Source organism: Branchiostoma floridae, chromosome 13 (genome assembly GCF_000003815.2).
Source record: "Branchiostoma floridae strain S238N-H82 chromosome 13, Bfl_VNyyK, whole genome shotgun sequence".
Lineage (NCBI taxonomy): Eukaryota > Metazoa > Chordata > Leptocardii > Amphioxiformes > Branchiostomatidae > Branchiostoma > Branchiostoma floridae.
Genome location: NC_049991.1, coordinates 1,017,929 through 1,042,222, shown reverse-complemented (window position 1 = coordinate 1,042,222; position 24,294 = coordinate 1,017,929). Strand labels below are relative to the sequence as shown.

General features: G+C 40.4%; 2 protein-coding genes across 2 annotated transcripts in view; one reads left to right on the top strand and one right to left on the bottom strand.

The window, feature by feature from the left end:
* Positions 1–2,485: 2,485 nt before the first annotated feature.
* LOC118429511 (programmed cell death protein 6-like) lies at positions 2,486–15,820 on the bottom strand. Its single transcript, XM_035840009.1, has 8 exons — positions 15,663–15,820; positions 14,064–14,187; positions 11,078–11,409; positions 10,424–10,551; positions 9,019–9,093; positions 7,162–7,236; positions 6,484–6,652; positions 2,486–5,018 (listed from the first exon to the last, which is right to left on the bottom strand). The coding sequence occupies exons 1-8, from the start codon at positions 15,699–15,701 to the stop codon at positions 4,983–4,985; spliced, it is 978 nt and encodes a 325-aa protein (XP_035695902.1). The 5' UTR covers positions 15,702–15,820; the 3' UTR covers positions 2,486–4,982.
* Positions 15,821–16,178: 358 nt separating this feature from the next.
* The window catches only part of LOC118429510 (centrosomal protein of 112 kDa-like), a gene marked incomplete in the record, with an annotated part of 25,167 nt that continues 17,051 nt past the window's right edge, over positions 16,179–24,294 (top strand). The window contains 7 exon segments of the mRNA XM_035840008.1: positions 16,179–16,365; positions 16,842–17,053; positions 17,886–17,952; positions 18,971–19,088; positions 20,174–20,230; positions 21,656–21,849; positions 22,252–22,428. Coding sequence (XP_035695901.1) covers positions 16,948–17,053; positions 17,886–17,952; positions 18,971–19,088; positions 20,174–20,230; positions 21,656–21,849; positions 22,252–22,428 — 719 coding nt within the window.

The following is a 24,294-nucleotide window of genomic DNA, read 5'->3' as shown; positions in this document are numbered from 1 at the left end:
TGACCACATTGTAAATATCAGTCAGATGATAGCACTATGAAATGAAAATCTTGTTCAGAATTCACTCTAAAATGGTTGTATGAGAAGCTATGCTACAACAGCCCCTCCCGCGATACTTATAGAACAGTCCCGCAAGGAGGTCACATGACTAGTGCCCGCCATTTTGAATTGCTATAGTTAAAGTATGGTAGTATCGTCGCCGTACATTTTGACCAAAAACAGGGACTTAAAATGCTTGTAAAGCACAGAAACTCCGTACACATCAATGGGACACCATCTTGAACATGTTTGTGGCGGTAGGTTTAGGTGTCGTTGCGCGACGGCCGATTTTTTTGTGGATATAGTGGGCATTCGCTAAAAAGACATTTTGCTGGGCGTTCGCTAAAAAGACCACCGAGAATCGAAAACTTTGATTTATGTCACTTCGGGTCAATGGATTGACTTGAAACTCAGGATTAATACATGGGAGCACAACATGGACATATTCCAAGCAAAAAAAATGAGATTCGTGCAGCGCGGACTTCTCTAGAGTGGGCGTTTGTGGGCATTCGCTAAAAAGACCCTCCCGCAACGCACAATTTCCCTTCAAAATGTTCAGGTTCATAATCACGGTGTTCTGCCCTGTGGTAGGATGCGGGTCTAGCACTGGTAAAGCCTACATTCATCGGGTAACAGTAAAATTTGTTTCGCGTGTTTCGTGTAATATCATTTACAAGCTAAGCCGAGGAAAAACTAGTGTTACGACTCGGAAACAAATGTGGGTTTCTGCCATATGTAGAGCTGATCTTACTTGTAGAATTTTGAGAAACAATGTGTGTAGTACACTTTTTTTATCTAGACAAGGCAGTAAACGGTGGGCAAGATAATTTTCAACGACGGTCGACTGGGTGCCTACTCTGGCACAACGTAAATACATCCACTAATTACTCAAGCAGGAAGGGCAAAAAAGAGGCGGACAAACGGCGAAGAGAAGAAATGACAGAAAGAACAGTTCCCCAGTAATATGTGAAGAATTTCTATAAAACAAAAGCACAACTTTACACTATCACAGTGTTAATGTGAATAGCAACCTAAACCTGACACGGCCCTACAGTCTTTGCGGCATGCATATGATATGAGACTTCGGAACTTTTCCGATCACAATGCACCTTCTGTCAACCCGATCTCTCTTAACGTTACCATTTATTTTTGTACCTGTTCAGATATTACGTGGTTGTAGGCCTGGTGACACTAACACGTTCGCTTTGAACTGATTCTATGTGTAAAAAGTCGGCCCTGCCACCCACAATCACTATCAAATACTCCTCTGTCACTGTTGCCGTGCTCGTTCATCCGCCGCGGGTCAAACTTTTCCTCACTGATCCAAAATGGGTAATTTCCACCCGATTTATGTCGTGACTTGAGGTTGTAGGCTCTTGCATAGTCAAACATCGTGCAACCCACTTCACTTTCGTCGGACATTTAGAGACCCACGCTGTACATCGCCGTACTAGCGCATGGACCCCAAGATGGTGGCGGACGGGGACAAGGGGTGATGACGTCTCGTGAATAAGCCCTATACAAACTAAGCCACGTTTGGGATTGTTTCCTCACCGCAAAAGCGCCACCTACATCGGCTACATATAGCGGTGAGAAGCAGAACTCAAATTAGAAGCTCTTATGAAGGTGTCTGAGAGACATCGAAACACAAGCAATGTAAGTACCTACTAGTTGTGTACAAAGAATTCTCCTATATCATTTAGGAATCTTGTTTTTTCTGCCCATTTCTTTATATCACACTCTCTCATTAGATCTGCAAAGGATGTCATCGATAACTACATCTACATGTAGATTAATGATGGACAGATTATCAATCATACAGAAGAGTTGACAGCCATGAGACATGTCCAACTGTTGCTGACATGGCTTTTGATTGACTGGCCACTGGATAAAATGTGTGGTCGACTGTTCTGCTGCTGTGACGATGCTGAAATCAAAGCCACTCGTCTTCAAACCAGCTTTTTTTCAAGCGTGCCACAAACAGAATTGGAAAAAGAATTCAAACTAGATGGTAACAAAAACCATAACTCCTGGTGTTGTTGAGCCTTCTCAAGAATGGGATTGCTGCTGCTGCTGAATGTAGAATTTACCATTTTTCAAATGTGGCAATCTTAGGCTACTTGGCAGAGTAACATGTATGAGAGTTTACATTACCAGTTCAAGTAGTTTGCTGAATGTAGCTTTGCTGGTTACAAGAATTCTGGAAAGGAATCCCACGAGTTGTGTGTTTAAAATTTTTAGCAACTTGTCATCTTTTCTACTAGTAGATGTAACATACACACCATTATACATGACTCTATAGCTACCCCTGTTTATCACTTCTTGACTACTATCATGCAAACTCTACATTATTACAAATTATTTTGTTTACAGTAAATGTATAAATATATATATATATGGATTTAGGCACATCACATCTTTGGTAGAAGATACATTTATGCACCACTTTGATAACAGATTTTACAATTTCTGTCACAAACAATGGACAACTTTGAACCACACAAACCGCTTTCCTCACAGAGATTTTGCTCACATAATGTCTAAGTCATTGCACTCGTTCTTAAAAAATAGAACTTGTGCACTCAACATTCCTCAAACCTGGAGAATAAGCTACCCTTTTGCTATTTTAGTCAAGAGGCATAGCTCCTTACATTCTATAACATTTTTTTAGAAAAAAATTGGGTCGATCGATCGAAAAAAAATATACAAAAGTTTTTGCAAAAAGTCAAGGAGAGATTGAGGGGCTTACTCAAGTTACACAACAGAAATAACAACAGGTTTAGCAAGATATAATAATAGTTTTCAGATTTTCTACTTGAATTGAAATGCTTCCCGAATTTAGGTTTGTTTTTCTGGATTATCTACCTAAAATTTGTAGCTCAAAGAGAAAAGAGAGGCAGTGACATTTTGCCAACACGAGGTGTGGCCATCAATTTGAAAAGTTTTTTTTTTTTCAAATTGGAAAAAATAGGGTCAGGAAATCTGAGAAACAACAAATAAAATTGAAGTGGCCTTATGGACGTACATGATGACAATTTGTGAACAAATTCCCTGTTATGAAATTTGTCTACTGTTCAACACATTTATGATGTAGAAGTACAAAACAATCCTACAGCAGCAAATCACATCGCCTGGGTACCATCTTCATTGGTTAAAATTATCCTGTGCAACAGTCACATTTTCTGTTCAATAGGTTTACGACAGTGAACTTTTGTCTACTAATCACGTACATTTTTTCAGAGTGTTTTTCTTTGATTATGACTAGGGGTCATTACCAATGAAATGTGACAAATGCTGTTGCTAGTCTTAATGACTTGATACAAGCCAAATTACAAGAAACATCATTGCTTTCTTCATTTCCCTACAACACTTACCATGTTTTTTCGAAAAATGTACAAAACTTTCAGTATTGGTGCATGGCATAGAAGAAATTATAGGGCTTATTCAGTCACATGATCCTCCCCTTAGCAACTAACAGGCCTCCATAGCAACCAGTGAAGTCGGCCATCTTGGTGTACCAGATTCAACGTGCCCACAGTGGGGCCCTATGCAACTCTGCCATAAAAAATGTAAATATTTCCTAAACAACGCACATTGCCTTGTGGTGGGATGTTGGTCCAGCACTGGTAAAGTGCACACAAATTTGGGTAACAGTAAGATTTAAGGGGTGATGACATCACATGAATAAGCTCTATAGTCACAGGTGGGATTCCACCCTCTAAAAACAGCTGTAGCCTGAGAGAACTAGCCTGGTATCCAGCCATATTATAGCTCCCAAGTCTCATATGTCCAATCCGTATTTCCTGAGAGGATAGAAGAAACTCGGGAACTATAGTACAGTTGGACACCAGGCTATGAGAGGACATGAAAAGTTGAAAATGTATAACTGTTTCAATTCAGTTCTGAGAATGATTTTTTAATACATCTGGTCAGATTGCTACTCTAAAGTGTAAACCGTTCTTGTACTCATTGTAAGATGGTTTATGCCAAATTCGTTACCGTTGAAGTGGGACAATTGAGACATTTACATTAGCCACATAATAGTCAAGAAATGCATTGAAGAAAAGATACACTGCCATTTTTTTACAAAACAAGGTAGGTTTGCCTGGTAAATTTTTCAAACCTAAAATTTTCACATTTCACTTATAAAGAGATATAGACAATTACATGTACCATCACCTGTACCAACTATGGTATGATGTCATTGCTCTAAGTACACTGCATTCAAAGTACAAAACTACTAACTATTTCACAACACTATTGACCTGGTGGGACCAAGATTGAGTCTAGATGTTACAGTCCTTAATTTAAGAACAGGCACCAATTTGTAATACCGTATACCCAAACATCTACTGATTGTATTTTACTTCTAAGCCCATTCCTTTTTTGGATACCATTTTCCATTTCATTATCACTCTACAAAAGTGTTTCATTTCAGTTTTGCTATCATTTTATTATCATAATTCTATTTTGATGTCAAAAAGATGAAAAATGGTGACTGTTATACAGACAATCTTCTGTCGAAACTTGGAACTAAAACAACGGATTCTGTATTTGTAGGTTCTAAAAAAATATTTCAGTAGTACACAAAGAGTACAATTTATCAAAACAATCAACAGGGGGCATGACTTGTCTAACAAGAAGGGGCATAATTGATAATACATGCTTGCAACTATGTCTAAGGACCAGAAATTACAGTCACCTCATAACATATATTGGATAAAGTCAAAGTCCCTGTATACATGTATAACATACATTGATCATGATCACCATGCATGAACCAAACTCTACTCACTTAACTACAGGAGATAATTCAGTCACTATCTTTACGTAATAAATCTTGTTTCAAACTTCAACTACAGACAACAGATACATACATAATCTCATGTAAAAGTACAGCCAGATATAGTGAAGACAAACTCTGCAGTCCGTTTCACAGGCTTCTATACAACGTTGTTCTCCAAAACCATCTCAAGGAACTAGAAGGAGGAAGAACATTTAAATTTCATCAGTCAGTCCCTTAGATTTGAGTGAAACATTACTATATTTACAGTACTGTAAAGCAGTGGTTTCATGTGGCTTTTGCAATGACCTCCTTTGCCTATTTACCCTCTTGTATAAGCACTATACATTGTGCAGTATTATGATGTATTGAAGGCATGAATCTGTTTTGGCAAAAATGCATTAAAGGGACATAATGTAGGAATATGGCGCCAAAATTTCAAATGTTCTGAACTTGAAAATCTCCATTCAGATTGACATTTGCAACTTATTTCTAACTTATCTGCGTCATTTTATCACATTTCTAGTGCTAATTAACAACGTCAAAGTAAGCCGCGACCAAATTCACTTACTTCCGGGTAGCCTACCGGAAGTAAGCCGACCGTAGATTTCCGAATCGACCGTTGCGGTCGCAGATCTTCGGAGCTTAGCGACGACTTTCAACAAACTTCAGTAATGATTCGAGCAAACCACCGAACGCGTTCTAAAGCACACTTTGGCTCGACGGCGAGTTGAATAAAATGGCGGACAACTCAAGCGGCGGTGGGAAGTGCACATATTTCAAGACATCCTCACGGCTCAACAAAGTCGTATCCATACGTTGTAAATATTGCTGTGCAGTGTAATCAGGTAGACTCAACTCATAATGTAGAGAAATGACCGAAAACAGTGACTTTAATTTTACATTATGTCCCTTTAACACTAACAAGGCTAAGATCTGATCTTTGAACATTGAATACATTTCTATCAAGAATTTCAAGCCAAGTCAAAGCCCATGGAATAAATAAAGTTAGATCAGTGACAGCCAGCAATGTCGTAAGCTACAATAACTGTTCTGGCCAACTGTAGGTAGTGTAGCACACTTGCAGTTGCCTGTGGGTGGTTGCTGACTGGCTGTCCATAAAGACACCTGTGTTTCTATTATTGTAGTTACTATTACTGTAGCAGTACTGTACTGTTCTATTACTGTGTTTCTATAACTGCAGCAGTGCTGTACAGCAACATTATCAGCAATTTCATTAAAAGCTTACATAAAGTGTGTAACAGGGTTGAGGGTTAGTCTAAAAAACACACTTGCAGTGGCAGCAGCAAGGTTCAACGTTAGTCTACTAAAACACCTTGTTGCTCCTTCTCCAAGTGTGTGTGTGGACTATCCCCTACATTGTTATTTCCTCTCCAGGTGTTTGTGGGCTAACCCTGAACGTTGTTGCTCTCTCTGCAAGTGTGTTCGTGGACAAGCTCTGAACAATATGGACCAGTTTTGAATCTTTCCATTCCCTCTCCCAGTGTTTGTGTACCAGCCCTTAACCTTGTCATTCCCTTCCCCAGGGTGTTTGTGGACCTCCCCTGAACCATTCCCTCTCCCAGTGTTTGTGTATGAGCCCTTAACCTTGTCATTCCCTTCCCCAGGGTGTTTGTGGACCTCCCCTGACCCTTACTGACCTCCTCATAGTTGATCCTGATCATGCCCCTGCTGTGGACGTCCTTCTGTCGGAATTTGTCCGTAAGTGACTTCAGCATCACGCACACCTGGATGAAGTCATCAAAGTTGATCGTATGGTTGCTAGTCCTGTCGAACTTTGTAACAATCATCCCACAGAAGTTTGGTGATCTGTGACAAAGGAGAGTTCCTTATATAAAGTGTTTCACATAACATCAAAGGAACACCAATAAGGAGAATAAAGGCGAAGTTAAGATCCGTTTTGCCCCCCCCCCCCGGCATGTGACCTTGACACTACTGCAGAACTTCCATTTTGTATCTTTTGTCCTGGACATGCTATTGTCTTCATTTTTTGTTGTCAGATAGCTTGTGATGTAGTTGTGAAGAAGTTATGTATGTTGATCCGATTGTGCAAAAATCAGACGTGAATGCTTTTTTTTCCATCCAATAAAAAATTTCAATCGGATTCCTCGTTTAACTCACTTGTTTTTTTGGGTTTTTTTTATGTGAATGGGGTCTAAGACATACTTTCATTCCCCAGTCTACTTGCAACTCTTAGTAGTCATAAAAGGAAGTGCGGGTCCTGGACAGAAGAAGAAAGAAAGAAGAAGAACACACCAGTAAAATATGTTACTTTTCTTAATGGCAAACATATAAATTCATAAATCTATATGACTTACAGTGAATATCCAAAAGTTCTGAAGGCATTATTTAGTTCCTGAGCATCAATGTTGCCGGATCGGTCTTGGTCAAACCTGAAAAAAATGGTCAACATTTACTAGTAGTTATTTCCGCATGGAAATGGCAAGAAAAATAACTTCTATAGCATTTTAAGCCCTTTTTTCAGGAGTGAAACATAAAGTTGTGTGAAATAACCTATTCCTCTTCTTGTGTGAATTGACTGAACTACCAAGAAATGTCAGATAACAGAAACAAGCACGGTTTTTGCATATGACGGTTTACAGACCAATTCTATTTTGCACATATTGTGCGAAAAGAAGTGTGTGTGAATGTTGTATCATTCTGTATGTCAACCTTTCTCTTATATGACTTATCAATGTGATGATTGTATAGACCACAGAAACAACAGCTAAAACATCCAGCCCAAGTCAAGTGTGTAACTGCATTAAATCTCATGATATCATGTTAAATGTATAAAATGATATTTCAGCATCATGAGGACATGTTATGCACAATGTATGACAGCTGTCTGTACATTGTGACTAAAGACTAGCCCACAAAATGTCCCAACTCTAGGCAAAGCTGAGTCCATGTCGTACATGCAGTAACTCCTCTAGTACTACATTCAACTCTGCTTACTCACCCTGCCTGTTGCACTATTGAGGTCTCATTACACAATTAGATCGCCCCATTGAATTCAATGCTTAAGCACACAACTTCTATGTCCGCAAATCCAATTAAAACAAAGTATATCTGGAGATGTTTTGCAATCTATTGTAAGCACACACGTTTGTCAGGCATTAAAAAAATTTTCACCCAAATCTAGCCCACATAACAATTTCTATCTCATTTCAAAATGCACCTAGCCGCTATCCGCTAGAGGTCGTCTTGACTACCCAGAGCCTGGCCGGAGCACTCAGGACAAGTAAACATAAACGTCCGAGGATCGATCGGGTCATGAAATTTCGTGCATGATCGAGCCAGTAATACACAAGCTTTCATCTAAATTCCTTTTCATATCAGTTATGGTTTATTAATGGGAATTTATGGTCCACCTAAAACCACGCTTTGCGAGCCAGATAATTTTTTTGCTCAGATTCCTTTGGCCTATACATTTGTATACTAGAAGTAATACAGGAATGAGACCTTGACCCACCTTGCTTCTAAATACAAATTAGCTTGCCTTATTTGGCACAAACCAATCAGTGAGAAGCACTTAGACTTCAAAGTGCAATATAGCGGGCATGCAGGCATTTTATTAAGAAAGAGGATAACATTTTCTAACTTAAGTGTTTTGGAGTAGTATTCAGTGATGCCACGATCACCCTTACCCATAGATCCAACGGATCTCAAATTTTGTACTTTATCAACAGGTTTGGAAGCTGAAAAAAATGTCAAACTGCCTTCAAGTTGGTGGAACATTGTGGCATACTTATAGGTCCTTGGCAATGAATAGTAGCAAGCACAAGCTTTTCCTATGGACAACACAAAGGTATATTCTCTGATTGGCTGATGTCTGGTGTGTGGCCACACACCCAGAGATAGAAAGGGCAGGGCTGTTAGTAGAGTAAGCGGAGTTCTAGCTCATGCTTTTAACTCTGCATAGGAGGTTTTACCAAGACAGGTCTAAAGTCGCAAGCTGTGCCAATACGTATATATGGCCCCTTTGATCAGTAATGACCATATGCATGATAAAATCCTAATTGATGATGGTCGCCTTTTTGTCAGCTGGGGGGGTCAAGCCTTGTCAATTTCTGCCACATCTGTGCCAATATTACATTCAAACACACACAAATCACCTATTACGTAACAGTTGTGTTTGACATACTGTTGGAAGACACAGCATACATATGTACCTGTCAAAGCAGCCTTTCCAATCATTGATGTACTTCCACAGAGCAGCAAACTCCTGGATGTTGATGGTACCATCCCTGAAATCAACACAGACATACGTCGATGTAGGTTAGACATCCAGGTAATAAGATATGCCAAAAGTAGTTACTCAAGCAACTGTATATGGTTTTGGATATGGTTTTTGATCGTTTCCAGAACCATATCCAGTTGCTTGAGTAACTACTTTTGGCAATACAGACATAAAGTTTCTTCTAGTCACACAATGGTTTTTAGTGTCTGGCAAACTGAAAACTTAAAAACTATATATATATAAAATCATCATAATACTAGAAAGGCTAACATTTGCTTGAGAACAAATACGGCTTATTTCACCCATACCCCTGCTCACGCAACTGTTCCAAATCACGTCTATATAGTATATTTGGCTATTCAGTGTTCTTGCCAGGCCTTTTTGGCATAGGGAGTCCCTACACTGTGATTTGGATCCTCTATGCTGTGATTTAGGCCCCTATGCTGTGATTTCTTTCCCAAGGTTAGCCCTTTACAATAGCCAATAGCAAATGTTGTACAGCCAAACAAATACATGTAAATGAATAAATGCTGTGATTTGGGCTGCTAAGCTGTGTTTTAACCAGCAAAGGGAACTTTTCTGTTGTTTTGTAACAAATTGAAAAAACGTTGGCTTTATTTCACTAAAATCGGCCCTACAAAAATAAGGAAATAGTGTTTCTGACTCTGAGGGCTACAGATTTTTAAATTTTCTGGGGGAGGAATTCCCTCAGAAACTCTATAATGCTCCCGCCTGTATGGCTTACCACATGGCTTTGCTGCACTAGCACTATGATGCCCTGTGCTATGAGAAAATCCTGGAGAACATTGCTATTTTATTTTGTAGTAGTGTGTAGATTGTATATCGTAGAGAGAAAATAACTGTTATAGTAACTTATACAAAACTATTTCCTTATTTCATACACCTTAGTTCTGTAGAATAATTCATATTCCTAATGCAATTAGACCATTGATCATAAAACATATCTGCTCTTTTATCTCAATTATAACAGAAAAGCGAGGAGAAATCAAATTTATCCAGCAATAGCCTCATTTTGTATCTGTTAACTGTATCTTTTCAACATGTCTTGTTGTGACCTGTACTTAGCCCAGTGTGGTAAAAATGTGCAATAAAGGTCTTCATTCTGTAAAAATTCAGAGGGGCGAGTAAGAACAGAAAGAAACAAACATGCTGATGCTCGGGATCGAACCCGGGGTGGCAGATTACAAATCCAACGTGCAAACCACAACACACACCAAAAGCTCTAGAGCCGTTGGCATGGTCAGTTTGGCAGCACTTGAACCCCACCGTTACACTCATTCAATCATTCTTTCATTGCTACTGTAAGACAATCTCACTTGTCCTGGTCGAACATGCCGATGAGCAGTCTGCAGGTCTCTGGGTTGAAGTGGGACCAGTTCCCGTTCACCAGCGCTGACCGTAGCTCCGTCGCGTTGATGGATCCCGATCGATCTTGGTCCACCGTCTGCAAGAACCAGTACAGTAGAAGCGGTTTAATTGCACACCCTAATTACCAGCACAATCAATATTAATTTCTATGGTATGTATGGACAGATGATTACATTACTGGGAAGCTTGGATGGTAAATGAAATGTTGTATACTTAATGAACAAAAAAAAATAAAAATTTAAGCACACAGCATTTGTTCACGTCCTCTTTCTACAAATATGTTCATGTCCTTTTTCTAATAATATTTTAAAATTCCATAATTCTTGAAGGAAATCTGGTAGCTAAAAAATTAAGATGTTTTGTGATCCTTGTGACAAGCTCTATCCACCCACAAAATTTGAAGTAAAGAGTTTGAAATTTTCACCTGTCCCACCTACTTGTATGTTACTATTATACTAACCCATGCACAACTGCCTACAATGTCTTTGAGAGGCTAGGCAGTAAGAAAGAAGGAGAAAAAGGAACTTTGTCTAAAAGCCGAAAAATGTCAATACAGAATGCATACAGAGGTGAATACATGCACAAGCGTGAACAGGCCTTACCTGAAACCAGCCCCACAATGTTGGGTCCACACCAGGGGGAGGGCCGCCATACCCAGGGGCCTGGTAACCCTGGTGATAGCCCTGCTGGGGAGGGGGGGCACCATAGCCTTGTTGTGCTCCATATCCCTGCTGCTGGGGTGGGGGGGCTCCATACCCTTGCTGTTGTGGAGGGGGTGCCCCGTACCTCTGTTGCTGGGGAGGGGGTGCCCCATACCCCTGCTGCTGGGGAGGGGGTGCTCCATACCTCTGCTGTTGTGGAGGGGGGGCTCCATAGCCCTGTTGTGGTGGGGGGGCTGATCCATAGCCCTGTTGTGGTGGTGGTGCTCCTGGGCCTTTTGAGTAAACATAAATCACATTTAGCTTGGTAGATAATGGTTTTGTAACAAAACCTATCATTTTGGCAATTTGTCAGCTGACTATCATCAGGATGTGCTGACTTCCACTATTTGTTGCTACATGGCAGGTATCTCCAGGTAAGACCCTGTATGCACAGAGATTTGAACGGATGAAACTATTCCCCTGGTGATGAAACGTGCATGAGTGCAAATCTCATCACTTGAAGACTGGTGTGCGAACGGTGATGGTAAACCTATACTGGTCACAATAAACGTCTGATTCTCATGATTTGAAGTTCACAGTTTGTACCCCGTTCACAAATTTTGTGGTGACCAATTCACCAAAACTTTTTTATGTGTACTGCCTGCCCACTCTCTGGTTTTTGACTGGCTGACCACAAAGGCACCTATGTTTCCATAAGTAGTATGTGACTATAGTGCTATTGCAAACTCAAATGGGATGGAGTGGGGGCTTAGGCATAGACACAGTCCCTCAAAGCCATCTCCAGAGTTCAACAGACCCTAATGAAGTCAGCTGGCAAGATCCATATTAGAAGAACATCATTTTTAAACAACTTCTCCGAAAACTTCTGCTATTGTCTTACTGCATCTAACACATAAGTTTTTGTTACATGAAGGGCCTCTGCCCTAGCACACAGGGCACAGGGAGAGCTTTGGCCGCAGCACAATATCTCCAAACATTCAACAAAGACAAGCAAATTCAAGTAGAAAAAGCTAGAAAGCTAGTCAAACTTCAACAAAAGACATGTCATTGCAGAAATGCTGATTTCAGAAGTAATCATTCCATAATAATGGAAAACTTTTGATGCACACATGTTACCCAAGCACAGTTACTTCAGATACTTTCCATGCAGTTTCAAAGAAAAGCAGAGCACTATGGGCCAGGAACATTTCACTCTTCTATGAAGAGTACTACTAGTATACAGTAACTATAGTTGCAAAGTTTAGTACATGGATAAGGGCTGCTAACTAAGCATCCATCCCCGATGTATCGATTATAGCAGGAGGCTGAAAGTGTATATTTGTGAAATGTATACTTAGTATCTAGAATGGTACAAGGCGGGTATTCAGTATAACCCAAGATTCACCGAGGGTCAACCAATACCTAATGTTGATATCACATTGTGGTACATCAACTACTACTTAGAATGTAAAACAATTTCTGTTTTACAGGTATATTGTAGTTAGGTGGACCTAAGTGAGATGTGACAATGGAGCCAACGTGAATGCAACCAGTCGCTCGCTCACTCACTCACTCACTCACTCACTCACTCACTCACTCACTCACTCACTCACTCAACGCCTGTGGCTGCTATGGTCCTAGGCGCTGCCCAATGTACTAGTACATGTATACATTCATGTATGTACAATTTCAGCCTCCTACTAAAACTGGAAGTAGGTCAGTGATCATCATCATCATCGGTCGACGTGATCACACATGTTCGCATAGGTCAGGGATAACAATTAATATCTAATGTACAATGAACAGTTCTCATATCTTCCTATCATGCATTAAAGGGTGCCTATCCAGGCTGTATGCAGTTGTACATCCATGCCGGTACTGTCAGGTGTCCTACCAGTTCTCCCTCTGGTTCTTCTGCACTGTTCTTCAAGGAACTTTCTAGCAGACCTTTGCAAGGACTTGACATCCTGTTTTGAGCTCTCTGTGTTTGGGTACAGTTGTTGTCTTGAAGAACGTTCTAACAATATACTTTGTTCAATCAAGCTTAACAGGCAGTGTGCTGTAAGTATGCAATACACTTTCCAGACCTACATAGTAGTGGCCTGTAGTGGCCCCAGAATAGAATTTGTTTTGGTACATTCACTTTTTCATGACTCCAGAGTTCCAGCACTTTTCTGTGCATATGACATTTCTGGATAGACTGAATACTGTCAAACCAACTTCATTGGTTGGTTTGTGGACTTACAGCTATTTGCTTATAAAAAAATATTCTAAAAAAAGAACTGTCGCTAGGTGCACTGTTGCATGCTCCACAGCTACTATACTGGGAAGCTTATGACCCTGTTATTGGATGGAAGTTTAGAAAATATCCCAAACGATACAATTTTTAAATTGTATCGTTTGGGATATTTTCTAAATTTTGTATTAGATGTTAGTTAGAACATAGGTCAGTTTTAAAAAACTGACCTATGTTTTAAAAAACTGACATATGTTCTAACTAACATCTAATACATGTGTATGTCAAGCATGACAGGGCTCCAGACTAACTCTTTGACTTTGGAGCACTGTGCTCCTAACCCTGCAAACTTACAAGTAGCACCCGCAAAAATCTAGGAGCACCACTATAATTAGTATAAAAATTGGAAGTAGAAGCAAAAGTCTAATAATCATTGTTGATAACCTAGAATAGCATAACCTGGATATATACAGTAATATAAAAGAAAAAACATTATCTTCCTTTAAATATGATGAAAGTTGATGTGGTGGTTCTTGGGGGTAGGAGGAAAAATCACGTACAGTAATTACTTGTATTACGGCCAACTGCTTTATCCAGACTCCACAATACGGGTGGACGGCCCTCCAATTTGGAAATGCTGGTGATGACATACCCCAGAAATGATGATTTACTATTTGAAAAGGGAAAGGTAAAAACCGTAAATGACCTGACCTTGCTGACCATAAGGGTTCTGCTGTCCTGGGGGCTGGCCGTAACCCTGCTGACCATGGTAAGGTGGGGGCTGACCATAAGACTGCTGCTGGGGTGGGGGTGCAGAATAGCCACCACCTCCGCTCTAAGGAAGACAGAACAATCAGATCTACATCTAGACATGATGGCAAACTTTCCCTCACAAAAAATACAATTCTGAGCATGCAAACACAGCGATCTGAATTGTGGGGGACATGTGAAGACCCCTGACTTGTACTACTAAGAGTAAACAGTTCTTGTCTTCTTGGTCTCTACTGCCTTCATCTTAAACACATTACCCAGAATTCATGTCACTGTACGCACATACTTAGAATGGCGAACAAGCATTTGGCAGCGCAGTACTCAGGATGTACAGTTAGACAAATGGTGAGAAAAGTGGTGAGAAAAATATTGAGAATTGCAGAAACACAAAAAGACAGACAAGCTAACTGACAAGCTTTCTTTATCTTGTTTACTTAGCTAGTACTAGTAGTAGTAGGTACTTTGATAGCAGTTGGTCTGTCAGTTTATTAGTCATTTTGTACATCATGCATTGTCTGGACATTTGTCTAACTCTTCTGTCTTCAAGTGACACTCAAGTGACTGCAGGTCTGTCTTCATTTTGGTAACACTAGCACCAATGATGTTAAAAAAGTTAATATGACCTAGGTTCAAAATCATGATAGTTAAGTGTGTGTGCACGTTACTGTCCCAACTAGGGGTGGATACTGGTACAATGTACTGGTACAAAGCTGTTTTTTCTTATTGGACCGGTCCAGATAAACCGGACCTGAAAAAAATCGGTGGACTGGATGTTAGACCTATTGGAAAATGTTATATGATCAGGCATTCACACGTTTTGGGGCTTACTGGTCGGGGAAAATAACAAGAGCGAAGTAGAGCAGAGTCTATAGTCATTGCTACCAAGTTTTACACATTGGGGCACAACGGGCAATAGCTAAATGTAGGATTTTAAAACGCCAGTGGGAGTCAAATACTGCACAAAATAGATTTCTTTGTTGTGAAATGGACCATTGTTTTGAGTCCAAACCTGGACCTGATCCTCTGGACCTGAACCAGACCTGGACCTTAATTTTCTGTACCGGTACCCACGCCTAGTCCCAACCACTCGAGGAGATTATCAAATGCATGTACATTGCATATTGATTCACCATTCCGAGTACGCCAAAGGCCCTCGGGCAATAACACTAACACGCCCGTCATTATCATGCAAATCAACAGACACAGTCTAAACCGTAACGTAACCAGACATGAACTGTTTACATGTCAGGGGCCTTCACCTTTGACCTGGTGCATGTGTACTCAGAATGGTGAACAAGCTTATTTATTTTCAACACAGTGCATTTCGGTCTTATGCTAGATTGCAAAAAGTGCTCGGAAACAAAAAAAGGAAAGCCAGACAAGGAGAAACCTCCTACCAAACCGAAGACACTACTCTACGCTTAAAACAAGCAGCTACGCTACGCTACGCCATGTTGCTAGCTGCAAGATCAAGCGTACTACGTTGTAGCGTTATCACAAAACATGTAGCCCGATATAGGACTTCAAGTGGAGACTTACGTGGCTCGGGTTGTAGGCTGGGGGAGGTCCGTAAGACATAATTCAAATCGCAGAGTAAACAGATCGACAAGTTACAAATCTTGCTTGGGCTAAAAACAATTTGCTAACCTACAGGTCGGGTCAAAGGTTAATAGCTACTGCAGGCACGCGTAAAATCTACTAGTAATAACGGAGCAACCTCACAACAATGTTGAAAAGTTATAGTAAAGTGAGCTTAAATATATAAGTTGATTAAACATACGTTTAATTGAATGCCGCATTTAAGACGATTTATTGTGACAAAGGTAACATCATAGTATTGAATCCATGTGAATATTTGCGTGTTGATGCCTTAACTAGAATCATGGGAAGGTTTTTGAAAATGGACTGTTCCAAAAAATGAATTTCCAGGGGGATAAATAGATATTTGTCAAAAATGATGGCTGAATCAAATAAATCAAAACCGGAGAAAATATTGATTGGAATTAATTTCAAGTGGATAAAGATGTTAGTTTATATGAATCTGTGTCAGACGGTAGTGAAGCAGGAAGCTCAATAAAAATTCATCATCCCCTTCCACCTTTATTTATAGGACGGCCCAATGGCGGTCGGGTTCGAACTCAAATATGAGAGCGGCAACTTTTGTTTTGATTTTGTCTCAAATCTCCAGTTTTCTTTCAGCTGCTCGGAACGTTTGGTATTCACCGTGTACTTGACCACAAGGGTAAGTCGTCTAGTTTCTCCATTCAAGTCTCGATGAGACGTTTCTGCTGAAATTTGCTGTCGATCCCTACAATGGAATCAGTTGGAAGTTTATGACACCTTGTTGTTGGAGAATTTGTTTGTTTTTCTGTCATAGTTTAACGTACGGTTGTTGTTTTAAAGTCATTACTGTTACAATATACTTCTAACGTTTTTGTCTTGCGGTCAGCCATAACAAAAATTTTAGTTAGAAGCCATATGCTGCCTTGGAGGAATTTGAAAAGAAATAGTTCGCTATTAGTATTATAAACTTAGATACTGTACTTCCGGAAAGGAGGGCCGTGTTATAAAGACTATAAAGAGCAAGCAAACAATTTTGAAACAATACAGTACATGTATGTTGGAAGGTTTTTAGAATTGTTGTCACTAGCTAGCTGTTACACTTACCATATTTTGTTAGAAATGTTTGAGTTGAATATCCTGTTGTATATTTTGTAGGTCTGATCACAAAGGCTGCCTGCAGTATTCCATCCAAATCTGACTGAGAAACATCTTTAACTGAGTTTTACAGCTGAGGACACTTGTGGAATAACTCACATTCACAATGGATTCAATAACACTGGACTCGTCAGATTCAAAACTTGATGCAGAATTTGACCGATCGCTGGCAGACATGAAGCCCTATGTCCTCAAGCTACCACACAAAACAGGTAGGGGAAAAAAGCTACCAATGTTTTATGTGACTGTCTGTCGCCTTCCTCAGGGCAATTCTGACTGGATCGCATTTTACTGTACCCTGGGAGCCAGTCAGGACCGGGTAGCTAGCGAGTTTTGTTCGGGGAGCCAAGGCAGTCAGCCCGCCGATCTCACATAAGCGCTCCGTGGAGTTTAAGCCTGAAGGAGTTATCGCCAACCTCGGCAGGTGGACCTCATCGGGCCTAAACTCCCTGGGGCGCTAATAGGAGATCGGGCGGGCCTGGCTGTCTTGGGCCACCGAATAAACTGTCCTAGCTGCCCGATCCTGGCTGGCTCCCAGGGTAATTTTACTGCAGTTATACTAGCCTATAGGTGTCACTACTTACAGTTACTTACAGATTCATTTAGCAGCTGCAGTCACTATACACATGTAAATACTAACATTTGTGTACACATCTGTAACTGCAAGCAGCAGTACCTATTGCTGCAGCACAATGTGAACCAGTTAGAATTGCCCTGAGGAAGGTGACAAACCTGATGAAACTATTCACCGCTCCCTAATAACTCTCACTCAGCCATTAAAATGTTATTCAATGAAGAGGTACTGGTAGGCTTGTACAAAACATACACCCTTCTGATGTTATTGAACATCGAGCCTTACAAATCATACTTCTTTGACTCTTGAAATAACGTTTTTGAAAAGGAAGCATTTTGGAACTTGCTATTTATTTAGGAGCTTGTACAAGATACCAAACCCAACTTCCAGTAATTTCAAAGTAAACTGAAACAAAGTTGCCAATAAATCTTTGATGTGGAAAGTGAAGGAAAACTCTCTTGTTATTACAGAAAGACAGAGATGTGCCTTATGGATCAAGAAACTATGTGAACCAGTTGCACCTGGACCTACTGCAAGGTAAGGCCACACTGACTTCATTTTATGGATGACATCCACGCAAGCATTGAAGTTTGCCTGTTCTAAAAAAAATGTCCCACTTATGACCTAATAGCATCCCTGGTCAATCAGAATTTTATGCTTGCCAGAGGATCTGGTCCCCAGGGTATTGATAAGGGGGACATGGTCAGGTCATGATAGCGGGAACGGGTTTTCTGCGCGTGGAGAATTTGCGCGTGCGCGTGAAAAATGTGCGCGTGAAAAATAAAGTTCCTGAAATGAGTCAGAAAATGTGTAGCAAGGAACTTTAAGATGGAAAAATTTGAACCTATGATATAATGTCCCATCTGTTACCTGAATTTTTGGTTTGAAAAAAACATGATTTTTAGATCCCTTGGGAATAGGTTAATTTGCATATTTTGAACATTTCAAAATCACATAAATTTGACAGAAATACATGGAAAAAACTACTCATGTAAGGTTTATATTGTAAAATGTAACAATTTGAGGACTTTTCTCCTTTCTAGAAGCTTCATTTCATCTTTTTTGAAGCAAATTGTTTGACGCGCAAATTTCTAACTTTTTTGCGCGTGAAAACTTAACAGTTAAAAATCACTCAAAAATCACTGAGATCGAAATTTTGTACTCTAGAATGCAACAATCTGACACTTAACTCCATTTTGTGCCTTCTTGTTTGAGCATTTAAGTATAAAACTGCAAAAACTTTTTGAATCCCCTGGGAATCAGCTAATTTGCATATTGTCACGCGCAGATTTTTCACGCGCAAGTTTTCACGCGCAAATTTTTCACGCGCACAAAACCCCAACCCATGATAGCCCAGCGCCCCTGTTCTCCTGCTTAAACAAGAAAGGCAATAAAACACTATTGAAGTGGCGATGATTCTCAATTCTCAAAGTGGCGATGATTTATCAATGAGATATGATGAAATAAGAAATTTACAAAAGGTCTAAATATTTCATGGAGCTAGGAGGTCTCTGAACTCTTGTTTATTGTTTTTATTTTTCCCCCACACTGTCAGGAAGAACAGAAACATGTATGCAGAGTTGCTGCTCCATATGTTGAAGAGAGGCGTTTTGGAAGGACCCTTCAACCACAGGCCAGACCCTGGACCTCTCAAGACCCTCCCGTCCTATATGGTAAGGATCTCCAGTAGGGGAGGATATCGGTAACTAAAATTCAGGTCCCTGCAGAGGATCAGGTCCAGGTCCGGACCTGAGCTTGGATCTACTCATTGTCAATAAAAACTTGTGAATGGGTGAAACTTAAAACAATGGTTCATTTTGCTACCAAGGAACTGGAGAAATGTGGCCACTATAGAGAAAATGCTGATAGATTGATCACGAGAAATAAGCTACACATGATTTCAGTAGGTACCCACTGATCTTTCTCACCAAGTAACATTGTCTTGATTGTCTCGAAATTCAACTAACCCAGTCAGAGTCAAATCTACTGAATATGAGTGATATTGACATGCATGCACCTTCCCCTACCGCCAAAATGACTCTGTTGGGAACTCAAAATCCTCACAAACTACGATTTTAAACTTGGTGCAGCGTGCCATATGGTCATATTAGGTAGTGATTCTGTATCTACGGGACCAGAAATCATGTGGCCGTGGCCGCATTGGACAGGTATCTGCTATAGACTATTTCCTAATGCTTAGGTCAATAAGAAAAATCCAAGGAACCGACAAAAAGTGACTGCAATGGCCTGGTGGTCGTTATGCAAAGGTGGCCGCTATTCCAGGTTTGACTGTATTTGATCATATTGCTTGACTTGTCTTGACTGCTGTGGCATCCCTGATAAAGAAGGGCAGCAGTTGTCTTCACACTGTGTTTTCAAGTGCCACTTAGACTTCATTATGAAGGCAGCTCTTTCCTTTACCAAACTTTCTTTTCTTCACATCAGTTTTTCAGCTCCCAGAGGATATCATCCATAATGAACATGGCCTTCCCTTTCAGTTAGTGTTAGAAAATCCTTGTGTCCATCATGTTTAAGTGTGCCTCATGTGTACCTTCCCAGTTCCTATTTCCTTTACTCTAACTCCATATTTTTCATATGGCAGTTTGGAAAATGTCAATATCTCTATTAAAAGATCAAAGCTAGTTTTTCCTATTCCCTATAGCCTTTTAGCTTTTTTTAGATAGTGTTTACTAAGATTTTAGGCAACATACTTAAAGTATAAGATGGTCTGCAAAACATATTTTTGCATGTTTTTCAGTCCATCTACTTTGACGATGTGCCAAAGTCTACAGTCCCCAAAAGTAAAGTAACTGAGGTGGGTAAATACATTGTGGTGCTTTCCAAATCAATAAAACAGTGCTAGAAGACAGTGTTAGTTTTTAGAGGCAACCACTCTCTTGTTTTTAAAATACTTTTGACTTTTCTGTAGCTTAGTTCCTAGCTCTAATGCGCTCAGTCATGTGGTATACATGATATACATGTACATCATTAACTGAGCACTGTTTGAATTCTGTTTTATATGTCCTTTTTTCGGTTCCCAGTAAGCTACTTCCAGCTTCTTTTTTTACCACCTTTCTCCTGTGCTCAAATCTTTTTTTCACATGTTTTTACCGTTGTTACAAGTCATGTCTAATAATCATTTCCATAAAATGTGGATTAACAAATAAATAAAACTATTAGCTGCATGTGACTGTATGTGTGTCTGTGTGTCTACATTGTACATTTTCATGATAAGTGAGGAAAATTATCATTAGTTATAGACTATGACCATACAGGGCTCGAAATACTGGGGTTTTGTGCACCCATAATTGGAGCTGTGCACCCAATTTTTTTCTGTGGGTGCACAGGGTGCACCCAAATATTTTCATAGGCTCATGTATGTGAAGATGTCAGTATACTAAGTAAATACCATATTCTTGCCATCTATGTATTAGAAAGATATTATTAATAAAATGTCTGTCATAGTACTTCCAATTTCTTAAGAGCTCCATTCAAATTACTAATTAAGTAGGTTTGCAATTAGGTTATTCTGATATTCTACTTTATTTTATGTGGTGCACCGAAAAATCTTTTGGTGCACCCAATTTTCTAGGTTGGGTGCACCAGTGCACCTATTCCCAAAAATGAATTTCGAGCCCTGCCATAGCTATGGTCTTGATATTTGTGTGGCAGATAGCTTTTGACATCAGGACACTGTTGTAGGGCAGTTCTGCAAAATGCATTCAAATCGTTTGATGAAAGTCCATGGGAAGCCTAGGGCACAACCCGCCATACATGTTTTTTGTGGGGAAGGCATGGCAAGGGCAGGGAGGGAGTGCTTCAATGCACGTCACTTGCACGGTTGTGCAAGGTGTAAATATGTAGTCTGCACGCCACGCCTGGCTGTGAGCGGTTGCGTGCATTGCTCATTGCACAAGTGGTAAGTGAGTTGTACATACAATCTCTGTGCAAATGCCACATTGCTGTATGCAGGCTGTACTTACACGCGCTGCTTTCCTTACTCGCCTCGGCTGTACAGGGCACCCGTGTCACCCATATTGGCTCGTACAGGGGCTCGAATGCACCGAAAGTGCTATGGCGTACTCCCAATCTGTTAGATTCTGTAGAATTTCATACGGAGGTGGTATATGCCACTTACGGATCCCAAAAGATTGCCCACAGTGCAATGTAAATGATCTGAAAATTATTGACCTAGAAAATCCTAATAATGTTACATTTGCCATCTCCTTTTGTCATCCAGCAAAATCAGCGTGTTCCCGACTGGGTGGCGGGAGAGTTGGACGATACGCTAGCGTCCTCCCTTCTGTCCCGTGTGGAGGATCCGGGATCACTGTCCACCTCACGGCACCATCCTCACAGGTACTCCTCCCTTAGGAAGTCCCCACAGCACTCCACTGGAGTGGAGAGTATGCTCAGGGATAGAGGGGCGCATAGGTTTGTGTTTGTGTTGTTCTGTTCTAACTTGCTAGGGGGAGATATTTTGGAGGGTATAATCTGAGTGCTGCTTTTCTTTCTTACAAATAACAACTTGTCTTTTCATTTCATTTTTAACTTTTATTTTCTAACTAGTTAGAAGTGGATGTCCATGATCTCCCATGTTCAGCAACTAATTTTGTCCTAATTTTTTACTATTTTAGCAATTTTCTGGCAAAACCAAGGGAATCAACAAGTAATGAGCTTTCAATTGGGAAAATTCCTCAAAATCCGTCATCGAAAAAGCCTTTTAAGTTTCACTCTTCAATCCTAGCAGTCAACAAATCAAACTGTTCTGGCCTAACATTTGTACTCTGTAGACCCTGAGTGGATTTAAGATTAAATGCAGATGTTGCCTTTCAGACGCGAGGAAAATGGTGCAGATTCCCGCGCCTCCCGTACCCTGTACAGTAGTCGCACCAAACCGTCCTTCTCATTGTCTTCTGATGAGAGCGAGGAGGAGACTCGAAGGCCACGTTCCAAGTCTCCACTGGCTCCCGTTAGAACATCACCCATCAAACCCAGGACCACCATGACCAGGTAGGGTACTGGACAGCAGGGCTCTAGCCAGCGTCCGTTTTTCCGTCAATTGACAGAAATTTGCTGCGTGTGAGAAATCTTTTTTAACCAATCCGTCAACCTTGACGGACAGAAATTCTTGGTGGAAGCTACAGGCGGCTAGGGGACGCTGTCCACGGTCGGAAAGCCACACACTGTTTTGCTATTGTTATGATTGTTGACTTAGTGTTTCAGCGCCCTTTCGCATACAATAATCTCATTAAAACCTGTTTTTCAAGGTCTCAGTTCCGTCTTTCTAATTTTCGCGGTTTTCGCGACAATGGGAATTGGCTGACGGAAAAAAATTTCGAGCTGGCTAGAGCCCTGCTGGACAGCAAAGTCTTTCTACTGCCTAATCTTTCCCAAATGCTTAGATTCAGATTCACCATTGAATAGGCATAGAGTCAAGGTGTGACTCTTGTATGTAATCACAATGATTCAATCCCAGTAGGAGGTGTTATATTCTAAAAGACCACATTTTTATGAATACAACAGCAACCAAATGTTTCCTAAAATTACATCGCACATTGACAAAAAATAAACTGTTTGTCATTGAGTAACTTATGTGACTTGTGGAGATATTGTCTATAATTATCCTTATTTTTTCAAATCTTTATGGAACTACCCTCTTGTCACATTCGGTGAAAATCGATCGGACGACGATTCTGAGGCAATCGCCCGAGCCTCACTTACTAGTATAATAATAACTTAATTGCACAACAATTGTATTAGGTTCAAAGTATGGCCTATATGTGACAGGGACGGTTTTCAGGTGAAAAATATGTGCAACCCTCTGTTGACCTTAAATATGGCTGATCTTCCATCAATATGCCCGAAGATTGTGGATAATGTGACGGGTATAAAGAATATCGAACCAAAGAAAGGTTTTCCCTTGCACTTCCTCCCTGTCAGGTCCAGCACCAGTACGGGGTACGGCAGTAGTTCCCTGCGTGGCCACGAGGACTCCACCCTGGGCAGGCTGCAGGAGAAGGAACTGGAGATGAGAACCAAGCTGCTCCAGTCTCGCTTTCACGAGGAGATGTTAGTCTTACAGCAAAAACATGATGGTGCAGTTCAGAAAATTCTAGACAGGTGGCGTCTGCACTCAAATTCTTTAACCTTTGCTTTGTAAAATATCTTAGGTCACTGGTAAGACAAACGTTATTTCTGCAGAAAGGTTACAACTTATGGTGGAACCTTTGGTGGAACCTTTATGGTGTATGTTGTATGCTTGGTTTGTGGTGTTATAGGGCCAAGTGTATCACTGGTAAGACAAACGTTATTTCTGCAGAAAGGTTACAACTTATGGTGGAACCTTTGGTGGAACCTTTATGGTGTATGTTGTATCCTTGGTTTGTGGTGTTATAGGGCCAAGTGTATCATGAGTATTGCGGTCAAACGTTTCTGAAAATTGCTATGCACTGTATGTAGCCATTCCCCTTCCCTACTTGCGTAAAATACCGACAAAACGGCCTTTTTTTGTACATATTAACTTGTCATAAATTAGTCAGGACGGAGATGGGTTATAATCAAACACTGCTTCTTCTGGGTTTGGCGAACACTTTCTGAACACGTTCTTCGTTTACGGACGAGCGTGATTATGTTGCAGAGTAAAATCCCCCTGTAACGAAAGCAGTTCACATGGTTCAAAGGGTCTATTGTTTTCTTGCCCCCTGTGTAACTCATAGCAATCTAGAATACGGCTCTAAATCATGTTTTAAAGTAAGTTAAGTATCCTGAATTTTATAAAAGAGGATGTGAAGGTTTTCAATCTGTGACTTAACTTCAACAGGGAACAGGAAAGGCATTTTGGTGGTCTTAAACGTCTGTCTAATATATGTTCATACG

Coding starts and splice junctions, on each gene's coding strand:
- LOC118429511 (XM_035840009.1), bottom strand. CDS start 15,701: ATGTCTTACGGACCTCCCCCAGCCTACAACCCGAGCCAC. Junction 11,410..14,063: donor GAACCCTTATGGTCAGCAAG/GTCAGGTCATTT, acceptor TTTACTCAAAAG/GCCCAGGAGCACCACCACCA. Junction 10,552..11,077: donor CATTGTGGGGCTGGTTTCAG/GTAAGGCCTGTT, acceptor TGGTTCTTGCAG/ACGGTGGACCAAGATCGATC.